The 27,398-nt window shown below is 46.8% G+C and overlaps 1 protein-coding gene across 2 annotated transcripts in view; it reads right to left on the bottom strand.

The window, feature by feature from the left end:
• Nucleotides 1-90: 90 nt before the first annotated feature.
• The window catches only part of JAK1 (Janus kinase 1), a 176,566-nt gene continuing 149,258 nt past the window's right edge, over nucleotides 91-27,398 (bottom strand). For both annotated transcript variants that reach the window (XM_063939173.1, XM_063939174.1), the window contains exons 10-24: nucleotides 23,204-23,393; nucleotides 22,972-23,078; nucleotides 21,967-22,116; nucleotides 21,487-21,574; nucleotides 20,582-20,709; nucleotides 16,692-16,827; nucleotides 16,006-16,157; nucleotides 13,113-13,263; nucleotides 12,374-12,468; nucleotides 11,996-12,188; nucleotides 11,256-11,380; nucleotides 10,158-10,330; nucleotides 6,360-6,477; nucleotides 5,640-5,750; nucleotides 91-2,933 (exon numbers count right to left, since the gene is read on the bottom strand). In XM_063939173.1, coding sequence (XP_063795243.1) covers nucleotides 2,832-2,933; nucleotides 5,640-5,750; nucleotides 6,360-6,477; nucleotides 10,158-10,330; nucleotides 11,256-11,380; nucleotides 11,996-12,188; nucleotides 12,374-12,468; nucleotides 13,113-13,263; nucleotides 16,006-16,157; nucleotides 16,692-16,827; nucleotides 20,582-20,709; nucleotides 21,487-21,574; nucleotides 21,967-22,116; nucleotides 22,972-23,078; nucleotides 23,204-23,393 — 2,019 coding nt within the window. In that variant the 3' untranslated portion in view covers nucleotides 91-2,831. The remainder of the gene's footprint in view (nucleotides 2,934-5,639; nucleotides 5,751-6,359; nucleotides 6,478-10,157; nucleotides 10,331-11,255; nucleotides 11,381-11,995; nucleotides 12,189-12,373; nucleotides 12,469-13,112; nucleotides 13,264-16,005; nucleotides 16,158-16,691; nucleotides 16,828-20,581; nucleotides 20,710-21,486; nucleotides 21,575-21,966; nucleotides 22,117-22,971; nucleotides 23,079-23,203; nucleotides 23,394-27,398) is intronic.

The raw sequence follows: 27,398 nt of genomic DNA, 5'->3' as shown, positions 1-27,398 counted from the left end.
TACTTTACCCTCCTTTGCATTTTTATGTCTAAACGGGAACATCATTAATTCACTTTATTGTGTGATTGTAAGTCATGAAACAAGCTGGACTCTGGTTATCTATAACATTTATTTATGTAAAAAGGTTACAAAGTGCTTATGTTCACATTTCAATAGTACGGTCAAAAAATGCAAATAAGAAAAACAGTATTTGATTCCATCATTTACATGCAGCAAATCACGCGTTTCGCCATGACCTTTAGGGCTCATTCACACCTGCCTGGTTTTTATAAGTTAGTAGATGCATCAAAAGTGGACCAATGAGAGTCAGTGATGCCATTGTAACCACTGAGTTCTAACACTGGGTTGCAGTTAAAATGGCGGCTCTTAGCGCTCACCCAGCTGCCAGTATTCATGCGGACGGGATGCCGCTGTCGGAATATTGACTGTCAGCATCCTGTCCGCTGATAAATTGTATGTATTCCCTAACACTATGTAGATTACCGACGCAGCATAACCTACCAGTATGGCGCACATTACGGAACAGAAAGCACAGGTATGTTTGCCTGTGATTCTATAGAGGAGATCATCTTTTGATGGCTTAATTTAACATTTATGAGAGCACTTTACTGTGGCAGTCACTAACATAATGGGGACAGAGATACAAAGGTAACAAATAGATGGTCAGCCGTGTGTGTTAGTGAGTTTGACGCATTTTACACAACGCAGAACACAATATGTTGGTAAAGTTTTTGTTTTTACGGGATCATGGCTATTAGTTTATGAACTAAATCACAGGCCCACGATATGGACTGTACATATTTTAACCATTTTCCCTAGCGCATATATGTGAATGAGCCCTGTAACTCCAGCAGCCAAGTATTGGACGGAATCCTGTATATGCCACATAGGACTCCACGAGAAAAGCACCATGTAAGTGCTAAAATCAGTAGACAAATTTGTATTTACATAGCGATTCTTACTGGTTTATGGAGATTTTGTAGCTTTTAATGATCAATAACTCCAACACCAGGAAAACCTGACAACAGGTTGCAAAGTCGATGGATATTATAAAGAGCGTCACATGATCCCTGAGACGTCACATGATCTAGAGATGAATCTGTGACAATCCTCCCGATGATTCTGCGGCTTGTCTATAAAGACGGCTCCGTGAGCCAGCGCTTACACCAGCTATAGAGTGGGTGGGATCAGGATCCTACAGGGCGGGTTACCTTTTTAAAAATGTTTGTTTTGATTTTTTTTTACATTTTCACTTTTTTTGTTTATAGCTGTTAAAATGTTCCTTATTGTATGAAAAGCTGAACGTTCCCAAAGGCTCCTCGGACCCTGGCAACCAGAGAATGCGTCTGCTAGTCGCCAGGAATGGAGCTGCGTAACATCTAGGATAAAAGACATTGGCACAATGAATTGCATTTATACTAAAATGTCTCAAACTATATATTTTCTTTTGAGTTTTGATGTGATTTGACAGATTATAAATATCTGCACCAAGCAGGGAAAGATTTCCCCAGATTTCAGAATCCCACCTCCTTAGCGGACATGTACGCCGAGACTTTTATTTATCATTACAGATTGCTAGTTGGTTTGAAACCGATCCCTAGTAGTCGTCATGACGATGGTGCAGAGGTGAAGGTACGCCTTTTTGCAGAGACCGCATTCTGCATATTCTCTCTTTGTGCGTTCCCCAGGACTGAGAATACGCAAGTACAGATGATGCAGGATTGTAATAAGATGTGTTGCATCCCCACTTTTCACCACGAGGTGTAAATAGGCTTTTCTCACATAGGCCGGTACGGTGGTGTTGACATAACGAGCATAAGTGTGGATACACCTGGTATCACGCATATAATTTGCAGTAATCGTAGGCTGATGCAAGTCCGCACAGGTGATAATTGTCTAAGCGTACAGATAGAGGCGGTTCTGCTCGCAGTTATGTACATGTGGGAGACTATACACACACACACAAAGCAGGCACATCGAGCCAATGAAGGTTGCCGTGACAGTCTCCTGAATATCATGGCCGCCACCGCCGTATGTAGGTGACAGGCCAGTGTTTAGCCCCAATGATGGATACAGGTTAATTAAGCTGAATATATAGAAAATCAACTGTGTGCGATACTGGCTCTCCTCGCTTAGGAAGATATTCTAAAAGATCCCTCTATATAGAAATAGTTGGAAAACCTCTTACCTGAATAAACGGGATATAGGTGGGATTCTATATAGAAGTGTCTTTTAGGACATCTTCCCAAGAGAGAAGAGATAATATCACACACAACTGATTTTTGTATATTGGGAGTCGGTGTCTGCTGCCACAACTTAATGTAATTGCGTCTACCATAGTCCTTCTCAAAGTATTTTGGTACTAAACTGAAAATATACCTGGAGTTCACCTGGTTTCCAGTGGTTCTAAGAACATTTTAATGTCTTGTATCCACTGAGTTGAACATGATAATGTGCGTGTGGTTACTGTACAATATAGGACAAATCTTTCTGAAGGAATATGACGCAGTCAGTGACTGTTGCTCGGATCAGCCGCCACTGCTGTAGAATAGTCCACTAGAGAGGCGGGAGGAGGCAGACGTCCACTAGAGAGGCGGGAGGCCACTAGAGAGGCGGGAGGAGGCAGACGTCCACTAGAGAGGCGGGAGGAGGCAGACGTCCACTAGAGAGGCGGGAGGAGGCAGACGTCCACTAGAGAGGCGGGAGGAGGCAGACGTCCACTAGAGAGGCGGGAGGCCACTAGAGAGGCGGGAGGAGGCAGACTTCCTAGGTAGAAATGGTTCATATTCTAATGCATCCATGGGAGCAGCTTCTAGTCCTGAAGTCCGTCATTACATCTTATTTATCAGGTCTGTAAAGCCTTGGATCAGGCCCTGGAAGGTGGCACGGGTACTGGGGTTCTGCTCCCAGCACCTCAGCATCAGGTTATACACCTGGCAGGGAGATACAAAGTAACACATCACAGTTCCTGTGTAATATATCTTATTCCCACAGTATATTCCACATTTATATATGAACAGAAATTGCTGGGATGTTAAAAAATGACCCCGTCATCATACGTATCCTGATCACAGCATATCACACGTGGCCTGATCATTGCAGGCAAACACTTATCACATGTGGCCTGATCACTGCTGACATGGACATATCACACGTGTCCTGATCGCTGCTGACATGGACATATCACACGTGTCCTGATCGCTGCTGACATGGACATATCACACGTGTCCCGATCGCTGCTGACACGGACATATCACACGTGGCCTGAACGCTGCTGACATGGACATATCACATGTGGCCTGATCACTGCTGACATGGACATATCACACGTGGCCTGAACGCTGCTGACACTGACATATCACACGTGGCCTAATCGCTACTGACACGGACATATCACACGTGGCCTGATCATTGCCGACAAACACATATCACACACGGCCTGATCATTGCAGGCAAACACTTATCACACGTGGCCTGATCACTGCTGACACGGACATATCACACATGTCCTGATCGTTTCTGACACTAACATATCACACGTGGCCTGATCACTGCTGGCACTGACATATCACACGTGGCCTGATCGCTGCTCACACGGACATATCACACGTGGCCTGATCGCTGCTGACACTGACATATCACACGTGGCCTGATCGCTGCTGACACTGACATATCACACGTGGCCTGATCGCTACTGACATATCACACGTGGCCTGATCACTGCTGACATGGACATATCACACGTGGCCTGAACGCTGCTGACACTGACATATCACACGTGGCCTAATCGCTGCTGACACGGACATATCACACGTGGCCTGATCATTGCTGACACGGACATATCACACGTGGCCTGATCATTGCCGACAAACACATATCACACACGGCCTGATCATTGCAGGCAAACACTTATCACACGTGGCCTGATCACTGCTGACACGGACATATCCCACATGTCCTGATCGTTTCTGACACTAACATATCACACGTGGCCTGATCGCTGCTGGCACTGACATATCACACGTGGCCTGATCGCTGCTCACACGGACATATCACACGTGGCCTGATCGCTGCTGACACTGACATATCACACGTGGCCTGATCGCTACTGACACTGACATATCACACGTGGCCTGATCGCTGCTGGCACTGACATATCACACGTGGCCTGATCGCTGCTGGCACTAACATAACACACGTGGCCTGATCACTGCTGACACGGACATATCACACATGTCCTGATCGCTTCTGACATGGACATATCACACGTGTCCTGATCGCTGCTGACACGGACATATCACACGTGGCCTGATCGCTGCTGACACTGACATATCACACGTGGCCTGATCGCTGCTCACACGGACATATCACACGTGGCCTGATCATTGCCGACAAACACATCACACACGGCCTGATCATTGCAGGCAAACACTTATCACACGTGGCCTGATCACTGCTGACACGGACATATCACACGTGGCCTGAACGCTGCTGACACGGACATATCACACGTGGCCTGAACGCTGCTGACATGGACATATCACATGTGGCCTGATCACTGCTGACACGGACATATCACTCGTGTCCTGATCGCTGCTGACACTGACATATCACACGTGGCCTGATCGCTGCTGACACGGACATATCACACGTGGCCTGACCATTGCCGACAAACACATATCACACACTGCCTGATCATTGCAGGCAAACACTTATCACATGTGGCCTGATCACTGCTGACACGGACATATCACACGTGGCCTGATCGCTGCTGACACGGACATATCACATGTGGCCTGATCACTGCTGACATGGACATATCACACGTGGCCTGAACGCTGCTGACACTGACATATCACACGTGGCCTGATCGCTGCTGACACTAACATATCACACGTGGCCTGATCGCTGCTGACACTGACATATCACACGTGGTCTGATTGCTGCTGACACATCACATGTGACCTGATCGCTGCTGACACACACTGACATATCACACGTGGCCTGATCACTGCTGACACTGACATATCACACTTGGCCTGATCACTGCTGACACGGACATATAACACGTGGCCTAATCACTGCTGACAGACACTGACATACATACGTGTCCTGATCCTGCTGACAAACACTGAGACATCACACGTGGCCCGATTGCTGCTGACATGAGGACATGTCACATGTGGCCTGATCACTGCTGACAAGCACGGACATATCACACGTGGCCTGATCACTGCTGACAGACACTGACATATCACACGTGGCCTGATCGCTGCTGACACACGGACATACCATACATGGCCTGATCGCTGCTGACACACACGGAAATATCATACGTGTCCTGATCGCTGCTGACACACACGGACATATCACACGTGTCCTGATCGCTGCTGACACTGACATATCACACGTGGCCTGATCGCTGCCGACACTGACATATCACACGTGGCCTGATCGCTGCTGACACTGACATATCACACGTGGCCTGATCGCTGCTGACACTGACATATCACACGTGGCCTGATCGCTGCTGACACTGACATATCACACGTGGCCTGATCACTGCTGACACACATAGACATATCATACGTGGCCTGATCGCTGCTGACGCACGCGGACATATCACAGGTGGTCTGTACCTCATTGGGGCAGTTTGCAGGTATCGGCAGCCGCTTTCCTTCCTCCAGCACACGCACGAGCCGAGTCACCGTCATCTGGCCTTGGGTTGGTCCAATCATTTTTAGGAACATCTATGCAGAATAAAAGGTAAGATCCACGTTGTGACCAGACATAAGGAAACAGCGGGCAGGACAGGTCATACTGTGGCAATCAGCATTTATTAGGCAACACTGATTGTACACCCGCTGGCGGGGTTTGGCGGCTGTTTGTGAGGAGTGCGCAGACGGCCACAGTCTATAGCGCAGTGCATGCTCCTTACCCACCTGAAACCTTTCATATCCAACACGCCATTCCCTGTTACGCCCTGACAATTCTACCACTGAGAAAACGCCAAAGCATTTTGGTTTGTTCTTTCCTTGCAGGAACTGCTCAATATACAGTAGTTCTTATTAAAAGTTGCTCAGTGCAGAATGCCACATTTCTGTGAAACACAATTCTAGTCTGCGATTTGGGATACATATATAACTTGTCGTTGGTCTCGGCATACAGCAGCCCCCACTATCAGGAACACGATCATGGCGGCCCCCAGATAAGAGAAGCTATTACAGCAAAACTGATGGATTGTTCTACATGTCACTCGCAGAATTCAAATTCATTGGTTTAACAATCTGGGTTCTGTTTCCTTGTAAAATAAAGATGTAAATATTAGTATAATAAACGTAAGTCCTAAATAATATTACCGCCATGGGACTGAATTCTGAATTGCAGCAGGTCAGTATCTCGTACAGCGTAACGCCGAACGACCAGACGTCAGAGGCGATGTAGAACTTGCTGTGCAGCAAACACTCCAGGGCATACCTAGAACACAGCAACACAAGAGTTAGGGATATACAGTATACACCGGGAACACGAGTGCGCGCGCACTCACATCGATACACCAGGAACACAAGAGTGCACACATACACACACACACACCGATACACCAGGAACACAAGAGTGCACACACACACACACACACACCAGGAACACAAGAGTGCACACACACACACCCCGATACACCAGGAACACAAGAGTGCACACACACACACCGATACACCAGGAACACAAGAGTGCACACACACACACCCCGATACACCAGGAACACAAGAGTGCACACACACACACCGATACACCAGGAACACAAGAGTGCACACATACACACACACACACACACCGATACACCAGGAACACAAGAGTGCACACACACACACACACACCAGGAACACAAGAGTGCACACACACACACCCCGATACACCAGGAACACAAGAGTGCACACACACACACCGATACACCAGGAACACAAGAGTGCACACACACACACCCCGATACACCAGGAACACAAGAGTGCACACACACACACCGATACACCAGGAACACAAGAGTGCACACACACACACACCGATACACCAGGAACACAAGAGTGCACACATACACACACACACACACACACCGATACACCAGGAACACAAGAGTGCACACACACACACACACACACACCAGGAACACAAGAGTGCACACACACACACCCCGATACACCAGGAACACAAGAGTGCACACACACACACCGATACACCAGGAACACAAGAGTGCACACACACACACCCCGATACACCAGGAACACAAGAGTGCACACACACACACCGATACACCAGGAACACAAGAGTGCACACACACACACACCGATACACCAGGAACACAAGAGTGCACACACACACACCGATACACCAGGAACACAAGAGTGCACACACACACACACCGATACACCAGGAACACAAGAGTGCACACACACACACCCCGATACACCAGGAACACAAGAGTGCACACACACAACGATACACCGGGAACACGAGAGCGCGCGCACTCACACCGATACACCAGGAACACAAGAGTGCACACACACACACCCCGATACACCAGGAACACAAGAGTGCACACACACACACACACACCGATACACCAGGAACACAAGAGTGCACACACACACACCCCGATACACCAGGAACACAAGAGTGCACACACACACACACACCGATACACCAGGAACACAAGAGTGCACGCACACACCGATACACCAGGAACACAAGAGTGCAAACACACACACACACACCGATACACCAGGAACACAAGAGTGCACACACACACACACCGATACACCAGGAACACAAGAGTGCACACACACACACCCCGATACACCAGGAACACAAGAGTGCACACACACAACGATACACCGGGAACACGAGTGCGCGCGCACTCACACCGATACACCAGGAACACAAGAGTGCACACACACACACCCCGATACACCAGGAACACAAGAGTGCACACACACACACACACACACACCGATACACCAGGAACACAAGAGTGCACACACACCCCGATACACCAGGAACACAAGAGTGCACACACACACACACACCGATACACCAGGAACACAAGAGTGCACGCACACACCGATACACCAGGAACACAAGAGTGCACACACACACACACACCGATACACCAGGAACACAAGAGTGCACACACACACACACCGATACACCAGGAACACAAGAGTGCACACACACACCGATACACCAGGAACACAAGAGTGCACACACACACCGATACACCAGGAACACAAGAGTGCACACACACACCGATACACCAGGAGCTTAAGAGTGCACACACACACACACACCGATACACCAGGAACACAAGAGTGCACACACACACACACACACACCGATACACCAGGAACACAAGAGTGCACACACACACCGATACACCAGGAGCTTAAGAGTGCACACACACACCGATACACCAGGAGCTTAAGAGTGCACACACACACCGATACACCAGGAGCTTAAGAGTGCACACACACACACACCGATACACCAGGAACACAAGAGTGCACACACACACACCGATACACCAGGAACACAAGAGTGCACACACACCGATACACCAGGAGCTTAAGAGTGCACCCCCCCCCCCAATTACACCGGGAACAAAAGCGTGCACACACACACCGGAAACACAAGAGTGCACACACACACCGATACACCAGGAATACAAGAGTGCACACACAAACCCTGATACACCAGGAACACAAGTGTGCACACACACACACACACACACCCCGATACACCAGGAACACAAGAGTGCACACACACACACCAATAACACAAGAGTGCACATACACACCGATACACTAGGAACACAAGAGAGCACACACACACACACCCCCCAATACAGCAGGAACACAAGAGAGCACACACACACACACTGATACACTAGGAACACAAGAGTGCACACACACACACACCAATAACACAAGAGTGCACACCCCACCCCACCACCCGAAACACAGAGAAGACAAGAGTGCACACACCGATACACCGGGAACACAAGAGTGCTCACACACCGACACCCCCGAACACAAAAGTAAAAGTTTTCACACCCAGACACCCCCAGAACACAAGAGTATCAATACCCCGGGAACACCTAGGACAGAAGCATCTGGTATATACTGCACCCACCTACACCTAGGACACCGGAGTCCAGTATATACCGCACGGACCTAGGACACGGGAGTCCGGTATATACCGCACGGACCTAGGACACGGGAGTCCGGTATATACCGCACGGACCTAGGACACGGGAGTCCGGTATATACCGCACGGACCTAGGATACGGGAGTCCGGTATATACCGCACTAACAACCAGCTGCACATACTGAGTCCTTTAGAACACCAGCAATGGCTCAGTATGTAAGGTAACAAGACCTGTCACGTGTGTAACGTTCTCTATGTCAGTCTAGTTCCCCACCAGGCCAGAGCAGGTAGACCACGGCTTCCCCTCACGGCCATCATACTGTCCCAGCATCAGGTGTAAGATGTCGGGGCTGGCGGACACACGGTTACACATTGAGGTGCGTAGTGTCATCAGATTTCTGAGTATAAGGGCACATCACCAGCTGACATTCATCGCCAGCTTATCGAGGTGCACGGTGATAACGTCAGGTCACAGAAACCGGTTGGGTGCACTGCATTTGATAGCGGCAGGACAAACGTTCAAGATGAGCAGCGATCCGGCCGGCCAAGCACGTCCACCACAGAGACAATTGGTGCCGTATTGAAGGTCTGATGCAGGAGGACCTGGCACCGGGTGATTTCCATCCCTTTGGACCACTGAAGAAGCAGCTGGTGGAGTTCAGCAAGCCGCCATGTCCTGACTTCAGGCGCTTGACACGGACTTCTTTTAAGCCGGGATAGACGCTAGGACAAGTATGGGGACTATGTGGAGAAATAATCTGCACCAAGCCTTTCTATTGATTATACGTATATGCTGAATACATTTACGCAATGAGAGGTCTTGTTCCCTTATTCACTGAACCATCCTCATATATTACAGCCTAGAACACAGGCATCCGGCTGTCAATGTAAGTAAGCACTGTAATTATAATCTGATAACAGACACGTGTAGCCATACATGCCACCACAAGCAGAATACCTACCAGAACACGGGACTATCCCGGTCTTCCTTCACTGTGTAATACTCCTTGTCCGTTTCAATTGCTTTGGTTAAACCAAAATCTCCTATTTTCACCCGGTGTTCATTTTCTACCAGGACGTTTCTTGCCGCCAGATCTCGGTGGACGTACTGACACGACCCCAGGTAATCCATTCCCTGATAAACAGTGACAGTGGCTCAGCAACACAGAAAGCTCCAGTTCCTCCCCAGTAGGTGGCAGGTTACATGAATGAACAGGTTATACATCTTATTACAGAGTTTAAATAAATAGTGCAGCTTGATTAGCATGATTTAGTAATTAGCGATGGACAACAACCCGCACCCCTCCCTCCGGCCTTCCTGACGAATTTCTAAACCTCCAAATGCACAATTTGCAGCCCTTAATGAGTTGTAGCCATGGGACGGGCTGGTGGCTGGAGGGTGAGAGTTGCACCCTTCTAATATTACCTGTTGGTGAATACCAATGAAAACGCCCAACACCCAGCGTGCAGGAAGCCTCCATCATAAATCACGGCGCACAGCTAAACGCAAGCCCGTCACATGGGACAGCATTTGCTGCATGTGATGTATATAAGCCGGGCACTGGGAGCCGCGGATTCTAATGAAAAATTATTTATATATTAAAGCCAATTTTTGCATTACAACTAAATGAAGCAGTGAAAAAGGATATTCAATGAAGGGTGAGGTTCCTGCGATATGCGGGTAATTACTGGAGATAAACCTCGCACCTCAGAGTGCAGGCAAAAACAAGTGATGTTTCCCTGCAAGGATAAACCGAGTCCGCTTTCAATGGGACCTCAAGACTGGAATGGCCTCCGATGTGTAATATGTTAATTGTCAGGATGAGAAACATTAATGCACCAATGCGGAGCTGCGTTATCGGAACTAATCCCCTCTTAGCGCTTCTTCCAGTGCTATCATAGCTCTGGGGCGTTATATGAACACAAGCCCCTCTAGATGGGGGTGAAATGCTGACAGAACTGTAAGGTAAACGCAGCGATCCCCGCTCACAGGCAAAAGCAATCATCGCAGATGCCAATGGCTGGGCAGCCTCTAACGGGCGCGCTGCGGCAGGACATACCTTGGCGATCTGAATGGCGTATTCCAGCTGCTGCTTCAGGTTTATTTTGTTTACATTCCTCGGCAAATATTCCTTTAAGCTCCCGGAAGGTAAGTACTCCATTATTAATCTGATGCCACTTCCTCCTGCAAACACAAACAAGCAACACATAAGCATCAGTACATCTATGCCCAGCAAGACACACTACAAACTCCCAGGGTGGCGGAACTGTAACCTGTCTGTCCGTTACATCTCACTCTGTGACTTCTCTCGCTATACTTACTCCAGGGGTCTGCTGCAAAGTCTGCGACACTGCGGAGCTACAGGATCACAGCGGCCGACAGGACTGGATTACAGCGGCCGACAGGACTGGATATGCAGCAATGGGATGCGCTCTGTTGGTCATCTTTCAAGTTGACCAAAATCCCAGATACACGAAGGGTCTTATCCAATATGGCGTCTTTTTGGCAGCAATTCAACGACAGTGAATGTGCTGTTGAGGATCGCTGTGATGCTCGACTGCGCACATCTGACAAATAAGCTAACTGCAACACTGTACGTCTGTGCGACTTGCCGGTTGCGATGTGCATTTCCGCATCGGCACATCACATGTAACTGAATGGCCCCTATAATTGCTGTTCCCCCACATATGGAAATGAAGTAAAATGAAGAGGTTTAGTGATGTAGCTGCAGAGAAGTACACAGGAGAAGTGATCTGGGACCCTATGTACAGACGGAGACGGTCAGTAAGCAGTGATTACCGTCCTCGGTGCAGATCCCCTTGTATCTCACGATGTTGTCGTGGTACAGGTTCCGCAGGATTTGGATCTCTTTGTTTAGGTCGGAGATGTGAGTTCCTTCTGTCCCCGGCTTCAGAGATTTCACCGCCACCAGCTCCCCAGTGTTGTCACCTTCCGGATCATATCTACATAGCTCCACTTTCCCAAAGTGACCCTATGGGAGGACAGAGAGCAGAGGATTTACCCGTATACAACTGTGGAGACGGATGCAGGACTGTATGCGGGGGTAATAATACACCTATCAGGTCACTTATCTATAGTCACATCTTATTCATATCGGTACACGTCTGTTTGTACGTATTAAAGAGCCCCCATGAGTTACACAGATTTCAGCCTCACCTCCCCCAAATCCCGGACTCTCTTCAGGAATCTCTTCTCAAACAGGCTTGGATCCACTTGTGCAGAAAGAGAGGTCTCCGAGACAATGTCTGGATCTGAGATACACAGAGAGAATGATCAATGACAGAAGAGTGCGATTCCCAATAAATCCAACACACCCAGCATCCCTGTAATGTTAACCCGCGACTGATAATTCAATGAGCAGGGATTACCCCGCACGTTAAACTACAGAAGGAGGCTTTCCTCACAGCGAGATAAGGCAGTCTTGGGGGTTTACCACGCGCGGGGAAAATATGCATACATTAACCCTGTGTTTACTATGCTGGGAAAAGGCTGTTTTATTAAACAGCTCCGGACATGAAAACCAGAGCTATCCCCCTTCCCCAAGTGTCAGGTCGAGGTTTAGGGAGGGTTAGGGTTAGGCAATAAGCGGTTACGGTTAGGCTGCGGTGGAGGGGGTTAGGGTCAGGCTGCAGGTAGGGAGGGCTAGGGGTAGAGGGTCACAGTACTTCTCTTGGGATTCTGCGCGTTGGGATGCCGCTGTCAGTATTCTTACCACCGGCATCCCAATATCACCCCGTACTACTGCATCTCTCATAGAAACTCCTTAGCTCCTCTCCGAGCCCCCTGTCTATATTATTTATGTACGCCCCCCACCCCCAGCACAATGTAATGCTGGTAGGTGGGAATGAGGGATGAGAGGGTTTGCCCACGCCCCAGTGCTAGCTCCACCACTCACTCTGCTCCTCCAGCTTATTGATCTCTCGCATTATGGCCCTGAAGAAGGGCCTCCGGTTGGTGTCGTAGTTCATGCAGTTTATGATGAGATTGGCCAACTCCTCACAGGACGGTTTCGGCAACATGAAACAACCCTCATAAAATCTCTCTTTCTGCAAAAGAAAATGGGAAAGTTACTCGCATCAGCCACTGACAGACACAGGAAAAGCAACTGGTCCCCTCATTTCAGGGTTAGACAGGAAACAGATAGCAAATGGGTCCAACAGGCCGTTTTTACTGCGCAGAGACACAATGTAACACTATAGCACAATGATCAGAGAGAGCGGAAGCCCTGTGTAGAGACACAATATAACACTATAGCACAATGATCAGAGAGAGCGGAAGCCCTGTGCAGAGACACAATGTAACACTATAGCACAATGATCAGAGAGAGCAGAGGCCCTGTGCAGAGACACAATGTAACACTATAGCACAATGATCAGAGAGAGCGGAAGCCCTGTGCAGAGACACAATGTAACACTATAGCACAATGATCAGAGAGAGCGGAAGCCCTGTACAGAGACACAATATAACACTATAGCACAATGATCAGAGAGAGCAGAGGCCCTGTGCAGAGACACAATGTAACACTATAGCACAATGATCAGAGAGTGCGGAAGCCCTGTGCAGAGACACAATGTAACACTATAGCACAATGATCAGAGAGAGCGGAAGCCCTGTACAGAGACACAATATAACACTATAGCACAATGATCAGAGAGAGCGGAAGCCCTGTGCAGAGACACAATGTAACACTATAGCACAATGATCAGAGAGCGGAAGCCCTGTGCAGAGACACAATGTAACAATATAGCACAATGATCAGAGAGAGCGGAAGCCCTGTGCAGAGACACAATGTAACATTACAGCACAATGATCAGAGAGAGCGGAAGCACTGTGCAGAGACACAATGTAACACTACAGCACAATGATCAGAGAGAGCGGAAGCACTGTGCAGAGACACAATGTAACACTACAGCACAATGATCAGAGAGAGCGGAAGCCCTGTGCAGAGACACAATGTAACACTATAGCACAATGATCAGAGAGCGGAAGCCCTGTGCAGAGACACAATGTAACAATATAGCACAATGATCAGAGAGAGCGGAAGCCCTGTACAGAGACACAATATAACACTATAGCACAATGATCAGAGAGAGCGGAAGCCCTGTGCAGAGACACAATGTAACACTATAGCACAATGATCAGAGAGCGGAAGCCCTGTGCAGAGACACAATGTAACAATATAGCACAATGATCAGAGAGAGCGGAAGCCCTGTGCAGAGACACAATGTAACATTACAGCACAATGATCAGAGAGAGCGGAAGCACTGTGCAGAGACACAATGTAACACTACAGCACAATGATCAGAGAGAGCGGAAGCACTGTGCAGAGACACAATGTAACACTACAGCACAATGATCAGAGAGAGCGGAAGCCCTGAGCAGAGACACAATGTAACATTACAGCACAATGATCAGAGAGAGCGGAAGCACTGTGCAGAGACACAATGTAACACTACAGCACAATGATCAGAGAGCAGAGACACAATATAACACTATAGCACAATGATCAGAGAGAGCGGAAGCCCTGTGCAGAGACACAATGTAACATTACAGCACAATGATCAGAGAGAGCGGAAGCACTGTGCAGAGACACAATGTAACACTGTAGCACAATGATCAGAGAGAGCGGAAGCCCTGTGCAGAGACACAATGTAACACTATAGCACAATGATCAGAGAGCAGAGACACAATGTAACACTATAGCACAATGATCAGAGAGAGCGGAAGCCCTGTGCAGAGACACAATGTAACACTATAGCACAATGATCAGAGAGAGCGGAAGCCCTGTGCAGAGACACAATGTAACACTATAGCACAATGATCAGAGAGAGCGGAAGCCCTGTGCAGAGACACAATGTAACACTATAGCACAATGATCAGAGAGAGCGGAAGCCCTGTGCAGAGACACAATGTAACACTATAGCACAATGATCAGAGAGAGCGGAAGCACCGCGCAGGGACACAATGTAACACTATAGCACAATGATCAGAGAGAGCGGAGGCACTGTGCAGGGACACAATGTAACACTACAGCACAATGATCAGAGAGAGCGGGGGCACTGTGCAGGGTCACAATGTAACACTATAGCACAATGATCAGAGAGAGCGGAAGAACTGTGCAGGGACACAATATAACACTATAGCACAATGATCAGAGAGAGCGGAAGCCCTGTGCAGAGACATAATGTAACACTATAGCACAATGATCAGAGAGAGCGGAGGCACTGTGCAGAGACACAATGTAACACTATAGCACAATGATCAGAGAGAGCGGAGGCACTGTGCAGAGACACAATATAACACTATAGCACAATGATCAGAGAGAGCGGAGGCCTTGTGCAGGGACACAATATAACACTATAGCACAATGATCAGAGAGAGCGGAGGCACTGTGCAGAGACACAATGTAACACTATAGCACAATGATCAGAGAGAGCGGAGGCCCTGTGCAGAGACACAATGTAACACTACAGCACAATGATCAGAGAGAGCGGAGGCACTGTGCAGGGACACAATATAACACTATAGCACAATGATCAGAGAGAGCGGAGGCACTGTGCAGAGACACAATATAACACTATAGCACAATGATCAGAGAGAGCAGAGGCCCTGTGCAGACATAATGATCTTATAAAGATTGCTGGTTACCCCTGGACAGCGGATATAGGGTATATTGCTCTATTTAACGGCTAATTATTTAGATTTGTAGTCACATTATTTTAAACCCCAGGAAATCAGTCATCACTGCAGATAACGGCAGAAACATTAGCACTAGAAAGCCCCCGTACCTCCGCCAGTGTCTTATCCTTCAGAGGAACTTCTCCATTGAAACAAATTTCCCACAAGGTGGTCCCGAAACTCCACTTATCTGCAGCCACACTCAGTATCCGGGAATCATTGACACATTCTGGAGCGATCCAGGGGATCCGTTCTACACGTTCTGAAATACAACAAACACTCTCTGTAACAGACAAATCTCATCATTCAAACACTTCCGTTACGTGCAACAAGAGATCTATACAGCGCAGGCAACAATTTTATGGCATGAACTAACCACAGCCCATCAATTTCACTAGTCGTATATACTGTTTCTCAGTGATGTCTCTAGTTCCTAGCACAGGAATAGGCCGCGCTCCCTGTTATATCCTCCTCGTTTCCACTCCAGAACACTACTCCAGTTGCAATGGCTACAAAACTATGTACTGTCTCCTATATCCTCCTGCACGGTTCTTACAGGACAGTTGCAGAGAGATTTGTTCCCAGATGCCTTCCAGTACTCCTGGCTGGGTTTAGCCTGGTCATTCTCCTGTCACGGCTTGGCCATATCCAGCTGGTAATTCTGGTCTGTCTCTCTCACCAAGAAGCATGGCCATATGTTCCATTTAATTTGATGTTGAAACAGAAGGAAAAACACGCAACGTCTGCTAAGAATATAGGCCTGGTGTCATGCACCCACAGACCTCCTGTATCTTACCTTGCCTGGTGAGGACAGTGATAGGAATGCCAGGATCGCTGAGTTTTATGAATGGCCCACAATCGCTCTCAATCCCTTCCCTGGCAAGTAGTATGTTTTTAGTACAGACATTCCCATGTACAAAGTCTTTATCTTCCTTGAGGAGGAAATAGAACAAACTTTATTCAGATCATAAGTGTCAATACTCCAGTCTACTCATTATAAGAGATGAATGTATCTAACCTCACTGCCATGCACATAATAATCCAGCACAGTGACCCTAGCAGTCTCCAGGCAGCGCCACCTACAGGATGTCTAGCAGACAGCGACACTGTCTCCCATATAATCACTGCTGCCAGGGATCCAGGGATCAGTAACCACCATAAGGAAAGTACACTGTATCCCCCAGAGGGAACCCCCCAGTCATCAGTACTGGGAGACTGACCCATTAGTACTGGAGGAGTGAACCCAACTGACCTACCAAGCTTGCCAGGGTTCAGAGTACGCAGTTATTGCAGCAGCTGAGAGGACTGGTTCCTCCCAATACAGCGCTGCACAAGCGACATATCTACAGTGCAGAAAAAAAGCCCCACAAAGACAGAGAGGGAGACGTATCAAAATTTGGAGAGAGATAAAGTACCAACCAATCTGCTTCAGACTATGGGGGGGGGGGGGGGGGGGGGTTATTCAATTAAGTGTCGTTTTTTTGACTGGTCTAAGAAAACTGCACTAATTAGACACGGTATTCAATTTTCACCCATGTGCCGTTTCAGGTTTTTTTTATCGGCATGGGTGGAAATTGCGCCAAAAACGGGCGAAAATGCCCGCAAATTCACCAAAACACGTGTATGAGCACCGAATTCGCCGATACACGTGTTTTTTGCCAGTGCCGAATTTTCCGACCAGTCGAAAAAACGTCTCAGGAATTGAATAGGTTGAATGTAAATTCGATCTAAAAACGGGCGGAAAGTGACGTTTTTTCGACTGGTCGAAAAACCGGCACTAATTGAATACCCCCCATATAAGTTTACAGGATGTGTTTGAAAAATGACAGAAGCTGATTGGGTGGTACTTTATCACTCTCCAAGGCGTGCGCGTGCGTGTGATAGATATATATATATATATATATATCTTTTTTTTTTTGTTTTTTACATCTTCGTCTGTCCTGCCTTCTTTTCTTCCCGTCTTTCTCCCATCCTCTTTTTCTTTTTTCTTTCTGTCTTTTTTTTGCCACTGTATTCCAAAGATATGTTTTTGGTTTTTTTTGTAATCTCTCCTATATACATATACACACACATTTTATCAGACAGTGTCTCTGCAATGCATCATGTGTAAATGGATATGGAAATGATGACATAAATACATCTTCATTTACAGACCGGCCACAGCTGCCAGCAGGGAGAGACGGATGATAAGGATTAATGGATATATAGTTTTAGTAATGAACAGCGGCTAATTGAGGTTACTGCATTTCATCTGTAATTTAATAGAGCCATTTAGCACTGAAGCGCTATTATGGGATGCCAGCTCCGCACAGTGAAAATTAATAGAGAGATTGATTTTGCCTCATATTACCAAGCTGTTCATTTCCTATTATGCAGCCGAATGCAGCATGGTATAAAGTCATTATAGCTTCTGAGAACCACAATCTACATTGCATTGATTGAATTTAATAGAGCCATTATTTCGGCTTGCAGAGCAAGGAAATTGGGTAAATGCAATAATCTACAGAAAACGTAGTGGGACAGAGTAAATAAATCCGAAATGTGGTAAAATACACAATTGTCTTGAATAAAGCATCTCTCCAAATGGGATGCGGTTCCAGTAACGGGATCCTGACACACGATGGAATACCAAAAGCGGAATCCCTAAAGCGGACAGAACACAGACCCCGGAATCCCAACCGTCGGTTAGGCTGCGGGGCGGGGGGTGGGGGGCTGTTGGGTTTAGCCTATAGGAAGGAGGGTCAGGTTTAGGCACCACCTGGGGGTGGGGTTACAGATAGGCTGCGGAGGGGGGAGGGTTATGGTAAGGTAGGGGGAGGGTTAGACTCTTAACCCCCCCATGTTGGGATTTCATCTGTAGAAAGTTATGTTTAATCACGTACCTAAATTTAAGGTAAAATAAATCTGTCACTACTGTACCTCTGAATAACTAAGTGTTATCATGTAATTTCATCATTTATTGCTATTAACTATTTATACCTTACTAGTTACCAGCCCGTCAAAATGACGGAACAACATAACCATTACGGCTAGTATTATTAGCGCTAGTGTCTGTGTGCGCCCAAACAGAGCAACAATTTAATTGCTCCATCTAGTGGCTGCCAGTGCGCAAAACACTTGAATTCCCCCCCACAGAGGTGAGCAGCAGCGTTAGCCTTTTATTATATAGGATTACACTGAGATTTCCTTTAAGTCAGATTCTATTGTACTGAAACAGTCATTGACAAAGAAACATTAATATTTCCAAATGAGAAAACCATTTATAGTGGTTAGGTTATACTGTAATGGCTATACCCATAACACATTTTGGACAACGTACCTCGAAAACAGATATACTACAGTTCACGTTAAATCCCTGCACTGGCCACTAGAGGCACTGTCTTACAGCAGCCTGTGGATAATATTTTACACTGCCTCGGCTGTGCAGCCAGTACAGGATAACCTATTACCCGCACACAGGGGCCTATTACCCGCACACAGGGAAGTTTTTAAAAGAAGAGTCTGTTCTGTTAAAAAAAAGGTGAAACTCTTTACCAGTGAGAGCGACACTTACACAACTTTTAAAAAACATGGGCCCTCATTCCGAGTTGATCGCTCGCTAACTGCTTTTAGCAGCCGTGCAAACTCTAAGCCGTCACCCTCTGGGAGTGTATCTTAGCTTAGCAGAACTGCGAACGAAAAGATCGCAGCGCTGCTACAAAAAAAAGACTGTGCAGTTTTTGAGTAGCTCGAGACCTACTCCTAGCTTGCGATCACTTCTGACTATTTAGTTCCTGTTTTGACGTCACAAACATGCCCTGCGTTCGGCCAGCCATGCCTACATTTCCCCAGCCACTACTGCGTTTTAATCTGGCACGCCTGAGTTTTTTCACACACTCCCCGAACACAGTCAGTTACCACACAGAAACACCCATTTTCTGTCAATCACTCTGCGGCCAGCAGTGCGACTGAAAAGCGTCGCAAGAGCTTGTGTAAAACTGCATCGGCTTTTGTGAAAGTACGTCGCGCGTGCGCATTGAGCCGCATGCGCAGAAGTGCCGATTTTTAGCCTGATCGCTGCGCTGCGAACGAAAGCAGCTAGCGATCAACTCAAAATGAGGGCCAAGGTTCCATCATTTCTTTTGCAGTGTCAAGTTACAGTCTGATTCCGGACTCTCTGAAAATGAAGATATTTCACACTACACAATAATGTCTGAGCACCAAAGCTTCTTTCAAATTATTTTGAGAAACAATAGCACGGGCTTAAACACCCACCAATATATTGTATGTAGGTTGATTTAACCCGACTTAATGGTTCTCCAATAGCCCAATTTGCATCCATACATTGCAGATATTTTCCAGCGATTCACCAATCATTTTCACCGGAGATCGGAGCGCGAATCGTGAAAGTGCCCACAAAACAACATAAAGGGTTGTCTTTTTACTAGTCATATGAATTGTTGTATCGGCGAACAGTCAGCAAAATGGCGGATCGTTACCGTATACTGCAATTGGTCTGCAAAATTCAACATGTTGGAAATCCTGATTAGCGGATTCCAATAATTTTTTGGTCGGAACCGGCGATTGCTGAACCCCATAACTGTCAATTGTTTTTCTTTACATAATCACTGTTACAACTCTGAATTGGCTCAACTGATTGTTGGTGTATGGTCCCCATTTGTCGCCGACCAATAGAACAGCACTCACCAGGTAACTCAGGGCACCTGCCAGCTGTTTGGCAACTTGGAATTTCCATGGCGTAGTGAGTATCTCGCTTTTACGATGCATGAACAGGTCTAGAGGGCCGAAGTCCACAAATTCTTCAACCATGATGTCTGAAAGAAAGATAGAAACGGTCCTTACACTGGTCTAACGAATCCAGATTTATAATGTGTTATGGGTTGTTGTTTTGTGTGTTAATAACTGTGGTCAACGTGTGATTATTTTACAGTAGTATAATGCTCATCAGGAACGGGCGCCGGATTCTAATGCCTTTGATGTAGCAGGAACCGTCGCGGTACAATGCTATAGGCCGTAACATGAAACTTATAGAGATCGCAAACGCAAAATATTATGGCAAACAATTCTGGAATCTGAGGCAAAGTCAGAGCAATCGATCAGATTACAAATGACATTTACTACCTGTCCGTAATAAAGCCAGTTTTAATGAGAAGTTTCCTAATTACCCATTACATGAGCAACAGAACATGAAGCACAGTCAGTACTTCTATAAAGCCGTAAGTATGAAATATAAATATCTATATATCAAATATAAAATATTATATAAATATTTATATATATTTGAATAAAGTAAATCATGATTAAAAAAAGTACAAAAAAAGTACAAAAAAATAAAACCGGCCTTAGGACAGCGTTACAAAAGTGAAATATGCAGCATTCCGTATACAGTATTTTATCGTGTTTATATAAACATATTTAGATAAAGTTAGGGAATAAGATTTTATTTGAAATCATGAGTTTCATTTTATGCAGCAATAAAGATTTACGGCGAAAGGTGAAACACATTCTGGGATACTATACAAGACAGATGAAAATCTGATTTTACACATAATTAAAAAAAAGATTACAAACATAACACTCGTCTCACTTACTTTCCACGTCTCGCACACACACGCCGTGGAGCAGTACAATGTGCTTGTGCGACACTTGCCTCATCATACTTGCAGTCTCAAAAAATGCCTAACGAGAGAGAGAGAGAGAGAGAGAGAGAGAGAGAGAGAGAGAGAGAGGTGTCAAACATCTGACAATGCACCAAGCAGATTCTTACAATGATAAGAAAAGACGAGGTGCGGGATGTAATGAACTCCGAGTTCAGCGGCCATGCGGGGTGCCGGCCGAGCTCGGACATTTTTTTAAAGGGGCAATCATTTACAATGGTAAACCATGTCTTGTAAATGATTACCCCTTTAAAATAAACGTCCGAGCTAAACCAGCATCCTGCACGACCTCTAAACTCTGACGTCATTACACCCAGGCAGATATGTGTAGGGCTTCTCTTTTGCTCACAATAGAAAACATGAAACGCGTGAGTCTATTAAAGCCCAGCGAGAGGGGGAAAAGCGTAAATGTACCAAAGAAATGTCCCTGTGGCTCGGGTCCAGCGCTTTCAGGATGACCTTAATCTCCTTATCGGAGCTAGGAACGTCACTGTCACAGTCATTCTTGTAGTTGAGTTTCCCTGTGTAGATCTGCGTTCTGGTTCCTCGTCCCATGTGATCAATCTGCAGGATAAACACGCGCTGAGTCAGACTAGACACCATGCAATATTCTATATAGCCTAGCGATCGCCTACGGTTACACCGACATGGGGCCTTTGCAGGAGAACCAACATTTTTCTCTGCCATTTAATAAAAACAAAAAAGGAATTAAATAATTAAAAGTGAAGATCATTTTCTTAGAACTCCCCATTCTCTTTAAGAGTACCCCACTTAATATATACACCTTATAACCTCTGGATAGTATTTTAGTGGGGGATCAGTTCTACCTCAGAGGAGCACACGGCACTTATAGAAAGATGGGATCATTGGTACCCACCATCAGCGCTACTCAGGTGGTTTCATAGGAGGAGACACCTGTAGTAGCTGCCGCAAAACATAAACCAAAAACTGATTGGATGAGCACAGACTGCTCCAATCATCAGCCAGCTTTCACTGAGCTTTGCATCGGATCTCTCCAGCTACAGAGTGACGTGAGCGGCGCCTGAGGTGAGCAGCAAATTCCCCGGATCCAACTCAATGCACAACACGCAAGATGTGGGAATGAAATATACATTCTGAAAAGAACAATCCTTATGACCGTGGTTCCTCAGTGGTAAACAGGGACACCGCTTTGTGTCATCTAAACTTGGGTGCTGGAAATGCGGGAAGTAGGGTTCCATCCATGGCAATATTATGCTTTACGGGAGATGCCTCGATGGACCCCGTCTCCCCGCACTGCGAGAGGAGTCTCCGATAGACCTGTGTTTATCGCTAAAAGCTGCACAGGACACATCGGCGTTTTTGCAGAGCTATGAAAATGCGAGTGCAGCAGCAGCGAGAAATTATCCGTCTGTATCGAGGGTGACATAACGGACTCACTTGCTGAATTTCTTCCTTCAGGATTCTGTGGAAACTCAGCTGACTGATGTGATACACAGGCTGCCAATCCACTGCTTTTTTCGTCGCAATCAACAGGTTGGAAATTTCTGCGGAAGAGTGAATGAATGACGTCGGTTTATTGCCGCAACAATATTTTCTTCTTACTTATCGTAAGTGATTCCACTCACAGTGGTAGTGTGTGTGTGCTGGGGCAGGGGGGGGTTCAACTTACCTCTCGGTTTGGGAGGACAACACCTCTTCAACGTAAAGCTGACATCATCTGTCCTAAGAACTTGCCCCTTCAAGTGTTCCATCAGTTGTTTCAGGGTGTCAAAGACCCGGTCGGAGCCCAGCAGACAGTACGTTTTGTCTTTCACTTCGATCTGGAAGTTTTTGTACTGCTTCATACTCTTAGAGTCATACTGGCGGGAAGCGACAAGACAGCCTGGTAAATACTCAATAGCTGCAAAAGTCACTTCAATTTATTGTAATCGTGGGAAAAGAAACAGCAGATAGAAAGAATCTATGCCAGACATTTTTATGCCATAAACAGTATACTGCAGTTGCCTTCACAGAAAATGATCGGGCATTAGAATTATCTTACCATATATTGGAGTTTGCGCTACTATACGGTCTGTGCAAAACTGTGCAGGCCCCAGCACAAGCACACCGAGATATTAACAAATGTCAATTAGACTAGCGCCTCTTGTAATATGCAAATCTTGTGTTTGTTTCACTTTAAAGCGCCACAGAATCCCAAAATGGGAAATTCCAGATAAAATACTCTGCTCTGGGCGTCCACTGCAGCTATGTGACATGTGACACTACATATCTATCCCACATCTCTACGGTCAGAACAGGAACTGATGTACGTCAAAAAGCGGAGACTGCATTTAATGGAACACCATTCCAAAACCAGACAGTTCTGAAGAACAAGATTACAAGCAGCGCAGTCAGACTCTGTCAGCTCAATGGAGGAAGCATGTCACCAAGGTGTTACAGCGCAGTCAGACCATGTCAGCTCAATGGAGGAAGCATGTCACCAAGGTGTTACAGCGCAGTCAGACTCTGTCAGCTCAATGGAGGAAGCATGTCACCAAGGTGTTACAGCATGATACAGCTGATTTATTAAAGGTATAAAAATCCAGTTATTTCATGTTCTGAAAATAAGAATTTACTTACCGATAATTCTATTTCTCGGAGTCCGTAGTGGATGCTGGGGTTCCTGAAAGGACCATGGGGAATAGCGGCTCCGCAGGAGACAGGGCACAAAAAGTAAAGCTTTAGGATCAGGTGGTGTGCACTGGCTCCTCCCCCTATGACCCTCCTCCAAGCCTCAGTTAGGTACTGTGCCCGGACGAGCGTACACAATAAGGAAGGATTTATGAATCCCGGGTAAGACTCATACCAGCCACACCAATCACACTGTACAACCTGTGATCTGAACCCAGTTAACAGTATGATAACAGCGGAGCCTCTGAAAAGATGGCTCACAACAATAATAACCCGATTTTTGTAACTATGTACAAGTAATGCAGATAATCCGCACTTGGGATGGGCGCCCAGCATCCACTACGGACTCCGAGAAATAGAATTATCGGTAAGTAAATTCTTATTTTCTCTATCGTCCTAGTGGATGCTGGGGTTCCTGAAAGGACCATGGGGATTATACCAAAGCTCCCAAACGGGCGGGAGAGTGCGGATGACTCTGCAGCACCGAATGAGAGAACTCCAGGTCCTCCTTAGCCAGGGTATCAAATTTGTAGGATTTTACAAACGTGTTTGCCCCTGACTAAATAGCCGCTCGGCAAAGTTGTAAAGCCGAGACCCCTCGGGCAGCCGCCCAAGATGAGCCCACCTTCCTTGTGGAATGGGCATTTACATATTTTGGCTGTGGCAGGCCTGCCACAGAATGTGTAAGCTGAATTGTATTACACATACAACTAGCAAAAGTCTGCTTAAAAGCAAGAGCACCCAGTTTGTTGGGTGCATACAGGATAACAGCAAGTCAGTTTTCCTGACTCCAGCCGTCCTGGAACCTATATTTTCAGGGCCCTGACCACATCTAGCAACTTGGAGTCCTCCAAGTCCCTAGTAGGCGCAAGACACCACAATAAGCTGGTTCAGGTGAAACACTGACACCACCTTAGGGAGAGAACTGGGGACGAGTCCGCAGCTCTGCCCTGTCCTAATGGACAAACAGATATGGCTTTTTTGAGAAAAAAACCACCAATTTGACACTCGCCTGGTCCAGGCCAGGTCCAAGAGCATGTTCACTTTTCATGTGAGATGCTTCAAATCCACAGATTTGACTGGTTTTAAATCAATGTGTTTTGAGGAATCCCAGAACTACGTTGAGATCCCACAGTGCCACTGGAGGCACAAAAGGGGGTTGTATATGCAATACTCCCTTGACAAACTTCTGGACTTCAGGAACTGAAGCCAATTCTTTCTGGAAGAAAAATCGACAGGGCCGAAATTTGAACCTTAATGGACCCCAATTTGAGGCCCATAGACACTCCTGTTTGCAAGAAATGCAGGAATCGACCGAGTTGAAATTTCTTCGTGGGGCCTTCCTGGCCTCACACCACGCAACATATTTTCGCCACATGTGGTGATAATGTTGTGCGGTCACCTCCTTTCTGGCTTTGACCAGGGTAGGAATGACCTCTTCCTGAATGCCTTTTCCCTTAGGATCCGGCGTTCCACCGCCATGCCGTCAAACGCAGCTGCGGTAAGTCTTGGAACAGACATGGTACTTGCTGAAACAAGTCCCTTCTTAGCGGCAGAGGCCATAAGTCCTCTGTGAGCATCTCTTGAAGTTCCGGGTACCAAGTCCTTCTTGGCCAATCCGGAGCCATGAGTATAGTTCTTACTCCTCTACGTCTTATAATTCTCAGTACCTTAGGTATGAAAAGCAGAGGATGGAACACATACACCGACTGGTACACCCACGGTGTTACCAGAACGTCCACAGCTATTGCCTGAGGGTCTCTTAACCTGGCGCAATACCTGTCCCGTTTTTTGTTCAGACGGGACGCCATCATGTCCACCTTTGGTAATTCCCAACGGTTTACAATTATGTGGAAAACTTCCCCATGAAGTTCCCACTCTGCCGGGTGGAGGTCGTGCCTACTGAGGAAGTCTGCTTCCCAGTTTCCATTCCCGGAATGAAACACTGCTGACAGTGCTATCACATGATTTTCCGCCCAGCGAAAAGTCCTTGCAGTTTTTGCCACTGCCCTCCTGCTTCTTGTGCCGCCCTGTCTATTTACGTGGGCGACTGCCGTGAAGTTTTATCCCACTGGATCAATACCGGCTGACCTTGAAGCAGAGGTCTTGCTAAGCTTAGAGCATTATAAATTTACCCTTAGCTATATTTATGTGGAGAAAAATCTCCAGACTTGATCACACTCCCTGGAAATTTTTTCCTTGTGTGACTGCTCCCCAGCCTCTCGGGCTGGCCTCCGTGGTCACCAACATCCAAAACTGAATGCCGAATCTGCGGCCCTCTAGAAGATGAGCACTCTGTAACCACCACAGGAGAGACACCCTTGTCCTTGGATATAGGGTTATCCGCTGATGCATCTGAAGATGCGATCCGGACCATTTGTCCAGCAGATCCCACTGAAAAGTTCTTGCATGAAATCTGCCGACTGGAATTGCTTCGAAGGAAGTCACCATTTTTTTTACCATGGCCCTTGTGCAATGATGCACTGATTTTAGGAGGTTCCTGACTAGCTCGGATAACTCCCTGGCTTTCTCTTCCGGGAGAAACGCCTTTTTCTGGACTGTGTCCAGAATCATCCCTAAGCACAGGAGACTTGTTGTCGGGATCAGCTGCGATTTTGGAATATTTAGAATCCACCCCTGCTGTTGTAACAGTATCCGAGATAGTGCTACTCCGACCTCCAACTGTTCCCTGGACTTTGCCCTTATCAGGAGATCGTCCAAGTAAGGGATAATTAAGACGCCTTTTCTTCGAAGAACCACCATCATTTCGGCCATTACCTTGGTAAAGACCCGGGGTGCCGTAGACAATCCAAACGGCAGCGTCTGAAACTGATAGTGACAGTTCTGTACCACGAACCTGAGGTACCCTTAGTGATAAGGGCAAATTTGGGACATGGAGGTAAGCATCCCTGATGTCTCGGGACACCAGATAGTCCCCTTCTTCCCGGTTCGTTATCACTGCTCTGAGTGACTCCATCTTGATTTGAACCTTTGTAAGTGTTCAAATTTTTTTAGATTTAGAATAGGTCTCACCTAGCCTTCTGGCTTCAGTACCACAATATAGTGTGGAATAATACCCCCTTTTCTTGTTGTAGGAGGGGTAATTTAATTATCACCTGCTGGGAATACAGCTCGTGAATTGTTTCCCATACTGCCTCCTTGTCGGAGGGAGACCTTGGTAAACCAGACTTCAG

Source organism: Pseudophryne corroboree, chromosome 9 (assembly GCF_028390025.1).
Source record: "Pseudophryne corroboree isolate aPseCor3 chromosome 9, aPseCor3.hap2, whole genome shotgun sequence".
In the NCBI taxonomy this organism is placed as follows: Eukaryota; Metazoa; Chordata; class Amphibia; order Anura; family Myobatrachidae; genus Pseudophryne; species Pseudophryne corroboree.
The sequence above is the reverse complement of the archived record's forward strand: the minus strand, read 5'-3'. Positions and strand labels throughout refer to the sequence as shown.